Consider the following 8476-nt stretch of genomic DNA (forward strand, 5'->3'; position numbering starts at 1 on the left):
AGAATCTTACTGTGACTAAAGTGAGGTATTGGATAGGGAAATAATGTCAGTCAGTCATTTTTAGTCTTCTCTGCAGACAACTTGTAGTCCACAAAACAGTCTGGGTGGCAAACAGAAAGGTGGCTGTTCTCATGGCATTTCTTGTCTCTAAATTTAAATACCATTAAAAAAAACTTGAAGCTAAAAACCTATTAAATATTTCGCTGCATTTGCAGTAGTTGCCACAAGAATGGTCATGAGTGGGTAGGGAAGGGAGGTGTGCTGTGTGATTCTAAGGAAGTGAAAATGTAGCCCCAAGGACAACCTTGTTAAACCATAGTCTTTGTGAGAATGATTGAGAATCACCAGAATCTTATTGCAAACATTTATAGTGGGGTTTCTTGGATTAATAGACATACTCTCTAGAACACGAGCTACCTTGATATCTATCTGTCACCCAGCCATGCATTTGGTCCAATAAAAGATATCGCTCACAAAAATCCTTGCCTCTTGTATAAATTCTCAATTATTATGGCTACAACATCACTTCAACTCCACCCTTGAAATCTAGCAGTTTGTCAGTTGCAAGCAGAGTTAGCTTTGAGGGTAGGTGATATGGGAGACTGCCCAAGGCGCCATGGTCAGGAGGGTGCCGTACACACATACAACAGTGCTCTACCCCCATCCCACCTCACTGGTTTCTGCCCCCTCCCCACCTGCAGCTGCTGCTCAGGATGAGCCAGGCTGGGTAGTGTGGGCAGTTGCAGGAGCACGTTCTCTGCCCCCCATGATGGGGCTGGGGAGATGCACGCAGTGCTGGGGACTGAACTAGGGACAAGGCCACCTGCCCAGGCAACCATGCTCCCCCCTTCCTTTCCTGCTTCCCACCCCACCTGGCTGGGGCTGCTGTGCAGCTGTGCCGGCAATGTCATGATCGCTTTTGGCCTCAGCAGCAGCTTGATATGGGCACTCGGGCAGCAGTGGCCTGAGCTGACAGCTGGTGGATGGCTGCAGAATGGTGGCCAGGGACAGGGATAAACTGGGGACAGGTCCACTGGGCAGCTGCACACCCCTAGCCCCTTCACCCCTGCCCTCTGCTGCTCTACCTCACCACCTGCCTCTGCCTGTAGCACCACCACTGACTTGGTGGGGGAGCTTGGGGGGGTTGCCATTTTCCTTAAGGCTGGCTCTGGTTGCAAGTAGCTTTATTGACACACTGTTTCTCAATAAATGTTTTTTGCTAGATCCTAGATCTGGTCCGATCTTTCCTTCTGCCTCAGCTGATACAAATCGTTATATCTCCATTATGACTGAGGATCTGCCCCAAGACATCTGGGAGAATTGCTTTCCCTGTCACTGGTTATAGCTTTCTTGCTCTTATTTATTTATAGTACTCTTCCAAGCACGGTACAGAACTTATGCTCATATTTTGGGACAGCCTGGGAACTCTTAAGGCTAATAGCAAATATTCCTCTTCTGTTCTTACTTCAGCTGAAAGAATGAAGATTAGCAACAAGGCATTCTGTGTTGTCACTTTATTTTGTTTTGTTTTTTAATGTTGGAACTGACATCTGCCCCCTTTGGTTATTTACTCAGTAACATTCCCCTTGGTTTTGTTAGTGAAATCTATGTTAAAACTACTGAAAAAGCAGATCATTTAGTATTGGTGGATATTTCCAGATACAAAATAGTTTTATACTGAGTTCATTTTAGAAATATACAAATTGTATACAAAGATATCAACCTCAAGCAAGGTTTAAGGGCGAGAATAATAATAATTTATGTATTTATTAGATATATATTCTACCCTCCCCAAAGAAGGCTTAGGGTGGGCTTACAATAAAAGGCAAAGCAAATGACCTAATTTTAGTCTACCTCCATTGAAAATCAGTGTCTTTATATATGGCCTGCTGATCATTAAATTTTTTCCCCATTATTTTCTGGAATGTTGATCTGAAGTATGATCTAAGTCCAGTCACATCTGTTGGCATCTTGGAAACTGACTTCAGTGAGCTTTGGATCTCATCATCACTGAATAGCATTGTCAAAGGGTTTATTGCTGCATTCAGAAAGCAGGAAAAAAAATTTTAAAACTGGTGTAAACTAACTTATTTTCCCCTCCTTTATCTTCAGGAAGGTCACACAGTTAAAATGTCTGATCTGGAAAAGGCCATGATTGCCATCATTGAAGCTTTTCACCAGTATTCAGGAAAAGAGGGAGACAAACACAAGCTGAAGAAATCTGAATTAAAAGAGCTCATTAACAATGAACTCCCTCATTTTTTAGGCGTGAGTATTCCCTTTTGAACAAAGAATTGCCCTTTTCCCTGTTGTGAATCAAATGTCAAGATGCCTGATGGCACTGCCATGCTGAATATGTTTGCAGTGGCCTTTCTCAGCTCCCATGATGTTTGCTAAAATATCTCTGGGTAGTAGGCCGTTTCCCCTGGAGATGGGAACAGTACATATACTCAGGCTGCGACTGAAAAAAGGACTTAGTGCAGTGGGCTGGTTCCAGTATTTTAGTCTTTTGTACTATGTTGTGTTTCCTGGGAGTAGGAAAGAGACCCTGTAATTCTTACTGGATACCTATGGGATGGGCAATAAAGAGAGGATACCTCATTCAAAAAGCAGTGTGTTTTCCCTGTGGAAGCCATTTGTGTCTCTTTCATGACTATTAATCTATTTTAGGTATTTCCAAGGCACTTGGCACTGGTAGGCCAGATAGTGCCCCTTGATAAGTACATCCAGAGGAAGGCACAAGGAATCAGTCTCCATTCCTGCAGCTGAACTAGGAATGGGGACCAGAAATTACTCCTGAGTGCCCCAAAGGTCACCATTGTTCAACATTAGCCTGGTGCAGAGTATTTCTCTGCCATTCTTCACCTATTAGGAAGCTTAGGATAAGACTGTGCAGCTGGGTGAGATGAGGAGATTTAGGATGAGAGTGGTGCAAGTCTACGTTGCCCCAGCTCAGGTGTGCCATTTAGTCCTTTGTATCTAAGGACTGTGATGGTAGGTGGTTATGGAAGAGGAGAGAGGACAAAGGCACTCACAAAAATACACATACTGCTGTTGCTCAAAGTATGTATTTATAAATGCAGGAGCCTCATTTGTGAGCTCAGAATGTTACTTTGTTCCTTGCAAAGGAACACTTCAGAGAGTGGGATTGAAATCTGGCTCAGCAAACATTGCCTTTTGATCCATTCTGAGATTACTTTAAAAAGCTTGATATATTTGGAGTCAAAACTGATCCTAGAGATATTTCTTTATTTTTTGGATTATTACAGTAGCTCCTAGAAGATCCAGCCAAGATCAGGACCCCTGTTTCTGACAAAGCTGCTGAAGTTCAATGAGACTAAGTATACTGGTACAAGTAGATACTGAGTCCCTGTTTCTGGCCTGAAGAGCTTGCAGTCTACATTAACAGCATAAAGGCAGGAATTATTATTGTACACATATCATGGATGGAGACCTGAGACATAGAGATTACCTCTTCAATTACCTCTTCAAGATGGTGTGGGAAGTCAGTATGGCAGAACCAGGAACTAAACATAAATTCTGAGTCCCAGTTTAATGCTTGAATCAAAGACTACAATTGTTCCCCTTTGCTGTTTTTTATTAACCTCCAAAAATTTCTGACAAAGCTGCTGAAGTTCAATGAGACTAAGTATACTGGTACACCCAAGCTGCACAAAGAAGCATTGGACTTGTCCAGCCACTAGTATTTATATGTACAAATGCTTCTTTTGTTCAACAGAAAGTCTGTAATGTTTTTGCTTCCCTGTTCCTGGGCCAGTTCCCAGCACAGATTAGAGCATCTTGACAGGTGTTCCAATTTGTACGGACTCCCAGAAGCCCTGCAGGGAAGTTTCAGCTCTTGGGCATTGCCATGGTTAAGGGATACTCTGGCCCTGCTCCCTGTGCTGAGGGCTGAAGTAGGAACTGCTACAATGACTTTATACCAGGCAGTTATTTCTCTTATGTGGGAGAGGCCTCTACAGGCCAGTTTAGCTAGCTAAAAAGCAGCATTGTATTGGGTCTAGTCCCCTGCTGCTATAGGCAGCTGTATTTTATACTGCTATTCATAAACTGTTCATACTCTTCCTTAACTCTACATAGATTACATAGGTGTAGTATCTCCAGATCAGGGCTAGGAAAGCGTGTACTGGCAGTGTCCATGTTGTAGGTAATACTGGATAGCACAGTATTACCAAGCAGTAGTAAATAGCTAAATAATCAGGTGTACTGCAGGGGTGTAACTGAAGGCATTTATGTATGATCTTTTGTAAGACTCTCGGTAAGATGCTCCAAAACTCAACTGGAAAATTAGAAGGACAAGGAAAATACCCTGGGATTTTGAAATCAAGTCACTGTTAAAAACTGAAAGCAGCAAGGAAGTTTTCTGACCCACAGCAGGGAAAATTAAAAGGTGCTGCATGTTTCCCAAGTTAGTTTCCTTTTTTGGAAGAAACTTAAAAAGTTTTCAGATTTAAGAAAATACATTTTAAGTGGATGTGACTTCCAGACTTCATTCACAGCAGTGGTTCTCAACCTTTTCAAACCAAGACACCCCTTGGAAAATGCCAGCTCTTAGTTTTCACTTGATCTTTGACTACAGAAAAATAATAGGGTAATTCTTTTGTTGTTGCAAAGAACTGAGAAAGATCACAGCAGGTCTGAACACTTTTAACATTATAGATTCCTGTTTAAAATCTCTGAGTTTATCTTGTGAATGATGTTTGCATTCCTAACAATGCTAACATTGAGTGGCACCCTAAGGCACCCTTGAAAGGATCTCAAGGCACCCAAGAGTACCCCAGCATCCTGGCAGAGAGTCACTGATCTAGAGATTTGACAAAAGCTCAAGACCAGAGGTAGTTTTTTTTGGACGGTATATTCTTGTAATAAAAATACTCTGATGGAGGGGGACTTGGTACTAACTATGTCAGGACCAAATCATATTCCATGTATCTACAGTTACACCCACTCTGTATTTTTCTGCCTTCTGTTTGAGCTAATTTTTCCTTAAGGCAGCTCTCTTCTCATACTGAGTTACAGCCAGATTCTTGTGTGCATGTTGATCACTTTCAAAGGAAACAAGCTTCTTTTTTGCTGTTACAAAGTTTCCAGTCAGATTACCTTTAAATGCCCACCTTAATCCATTAATGGAAAAACAAACAGGTCAGTGGTGTTATGTGTTCATTATCACAGTAAACAACTCGTGTTTGGTTACTAGTTCATGTGGGACTCTGGTAACAGGGAGACTTATAAAAGCAATCATGGATCCCTGCCAGTGCTTGGAAACCAACATGAGCAAGCACTGGAAACATGTCTAAATTAAAGAAAGGAAAATACTTTATATGTGTTAGAATAAACATTTAATAAAGAAGCCAGACACCACAGTCAGTTCCATTGGAAACCTACTGGGTAATGTGTATGCTGTAGTGTATTTTAGTTCCATTTGAAAAAAAACCAAAACAGGTTACCAACCAGGTCATCTAAATCTTATTTACAACCCTATCCTTCACCACTTTTAACTAGTTTTCTTTATTTTGACTAGGAAATCAAGGATCAGGAGACAGTGGACAAAGTGATGGAGACGCTGGATTGTGACGGTGATGCAGAATGTGACTTCCAGGAATTTGTAGCCTTCATTGCTATGGTCACCTCAGCTTGTCATGAATTCTTTGAACATGAGTGAATCATCAGAGAAGCAGCCAATAACTTACTGTGTGCTATGTAAAGATAAAAGGGAGAAACAATGTGAATTCTAATTGAGAGAGCCTGAGAGAGCTTTAGGGGCTACTAGGATTTAAAGTCTGCTAGGCCTAAGTAGCTTATTAAGTTAAGTATGCTTTATGAATGGAAACACGTATGTCTCTTTAAAGATTGTTTGCTGATGCCAGCCTAGCTCTCATACAGTATTTGTATGCCTTGCCTATAACTAGAATGCATAGCATCCTCCTGCTATATGGCTAGATAGGTGCACAACTTCAGAGGCAACTAGTTAGATCCTCCAAAGTGTCCACATTTTATTGTAAAAGCAAGAAAAAGGAGATCAACTGGTAGGTGATATAAAGGAACTGGAGAACATAAGTCTGATCCAAAATCCATTGAACAGAATGAAAATACTCCAATGGACTTCAATTAGCTCTGCATCAGGAACAATGTATAATACTAATAAAGTCAAGATAGTAAGTACTACACTGAATAGCTACACAACATTTTTATGAACACTTTTATTTCTTAGGAGCTTATTTACCCATAGGAGCTTATTTACCCATACCAATGTTTTATAAAATGCACACTATACTATGTAACATGCTGGATTTGATATCTTATTCTTACAGCCTCCTTTTTAACTGCCTGTAGAATTAGGAGCTAAAGCAATTCCAGTTTATAGATGTATTGTAATAATGAGGTAGCTAGAAAAATAAAGCCTAGGAATGAAGATACATGTGGACATCTTTTTCAGCATAAAGGTAGGGGTAAAGGAAGGATATATTCAAGTGATGACATTATGTTCACAAAAAGGCAGACCCAACATATAGAATACATATATTATAAACAAAACAATGAAAAAGTCACTTATGTTATTTAGACCACAAGACATTTGGGCACCTGTATATGAGACGGACCTCTGCTCTGATGCATGCTAATTAGTATGCATTGGAGCAGACTTGATTAATAGAGTCTGCTGCGAGACTGCTGGAGCATGCTAATTAGTGCACTCCAACAGTCTTCGCGTCACGGGTATTCAGCATCCCCACGTTTCAAAATTGCAGCAGCAGCACTTGAACTAAAACTCAAATGCTGCGGGCGCTTTAATTAGAGCAAGCTCTCAGAGCCGCTCTAATTAAAGCACTCCCCTCTCCACCTCAGAGTACATGTGTAGATGCCCCTTGTGTCTTGAACTTAATGGAAAATGTGCCTTTCTGTCAAACATTATGTTTTTATATATACCTTACTTAGTTACACCCAATCATTGAGAAGAAACCATTTATTATTATTATTATTTTTATGCTATCTTTATAGCTACCATAAGGAATTTCATGTTAATGATGGGTCTTTTATCCCTGACAGAGATTTAAAGCTGTAATATCCTTTACCTGCTGTAACTCTTCTTACATAAATATATTCCATTGAATCTGTTTGGCCAGAATAAGATGAAAATCTCTGTGGACTATCAAAGACTACTGAGTTTAAATGAACTTTTACTGACTTCATGTAGGATATAAGCAAATTTAGCTCACAAAAACTGGCTACAATTTACCCTTTTCTATTGCTCAACAGTGAGTCAACATTATCCTCAAATTTTGGACTAATGAATACTGAGCAGCAAATTTAAAAAATAAAAGTTGGCAGTGTCAGTTTGAGTTAGCTGGGTCTACGCTGTCTGGACTGTATAGGGCCTTCATTTTCAATCTAGTGTATGTATATGGTTTCTGGGATATGTTTATAGATAATCCTAAAGTTTTGTGTATAAATATAAAGAATGAACACAGAGATGGCCATTTATAAATAATTTTAAACAATTTTATAATTTAAACACTTTCATTTTCATTTAATTTCATTTTACACAATGTCTTAAGTTTTACAAAAAGGAAAGATAACTCTTTCTAGAGCTCCTTCTTTCAACTGTGGAAAAAGAATCATCTAGTAACATCTTTGTAAGAAAGGTACAACCCTGTGTTCAGATTCAGATTAAACAAGCCGACTTACCAAAATATTATGACAACATTTTGAAGTTAAAGCATTTACACCATTATATTTTTCTCATCTTCAAAAGTACTTGGTCCTATATTTTATCAGTTCTTTGTACTGCATGTGTAGTTCCCCATTCTATAACCAAATATGTGCTGGTGGACCTAGTGTTAAGGTACTTTATCATTCCAACAGTTTGAAGTGAAACATCAAAGGGAACTAGTGCTTATCCCATGGTTTTTCTTGGCTCCATTTACAGGGACAGTGGGCTCATTCTCTAGCCAGGGCTTGGCATAATGATGCAGAGAGCTCAGGACAGCAATGAGGCAGGGAAAGGCCTCATTGTCTACTCTGCTCTGCATTGCAGGTCTTCATAGATTGTCTCATGTTAGCCATTTCTTGTGCCTCTTTGGAAAAAGATGGGATGGACAGGAAGCTGATCTGTTCTGCTCTAGATGCATGTTCTTTTATCTACTACTTATCAAAGAGCAGCTGGACAAGCCTCCACCAATCTTTCCATTCAATATTGTTTTAACAGGACAAGCGTAATGCTTAACAGAGAGTGTACTGGCCAACCTTTGCTGCAAAGGTTGATGTGACCTACATGAGGTCTGACTATTCTAATCCAACCTCTAGGATTCTCAGGCAGGTGCATTAAATCAACTGTGAATGGCAGTATTTGCCTTCCATATACCTGGTACATGCAAACACAGTAGGCAAGCTGGGAGTAGAGAGGATGGAGTACTTGAGCCAGGCATCTGGCTTGGGTTTTACTAGGATGAATAGGAGT

The 8476-nt window shown here is 40.2% G+C and overlaps 1 protein-coding gene across 2 annotated transcripts in view; it reads left to right on the top strand.

Annotated features, from left to right (window-relative positions):
* Nucleotides 1-6157, top strand: part of S100B (S100 calcium binding protein B) — a 34669-nt gene extending 28512 nt beyond the window's left edge. For both annotated transcript variants that reach the window (XM_025202218.1, XM_025202219.1), the window contains 2 exons: nt 2113-2268; nt 5543-6157. In XM_025202218.1, the coding sequence (XP_025058003.1) occupies nt 2113-2268; nt 5543-5683 (297 nt within the window). In that variant the 3' untranslated portion in view covers nt 5684-6157. The remainder of the gene's footprint in view (nt 1-2112; nt 2269-5542) is intronic.
* The last annotated feature ends 2319 nt before the right edge of the window (nt 6158-8476 follow it).

Source organism: Alligator sinensis, unplaced genomic scaffold, assembly GCF_000455745.1.
Source record: "Alligator sinensis unplaced genomic scaffold, ASM45574v1 scaffold566_1, whole genome shotgun sequence".
Taxonomy (NCBI): Eukaryota; Metazoa; Chordata; order Crocodylia; family Alligatoridae; genus Alligator; species Alligator sinensis.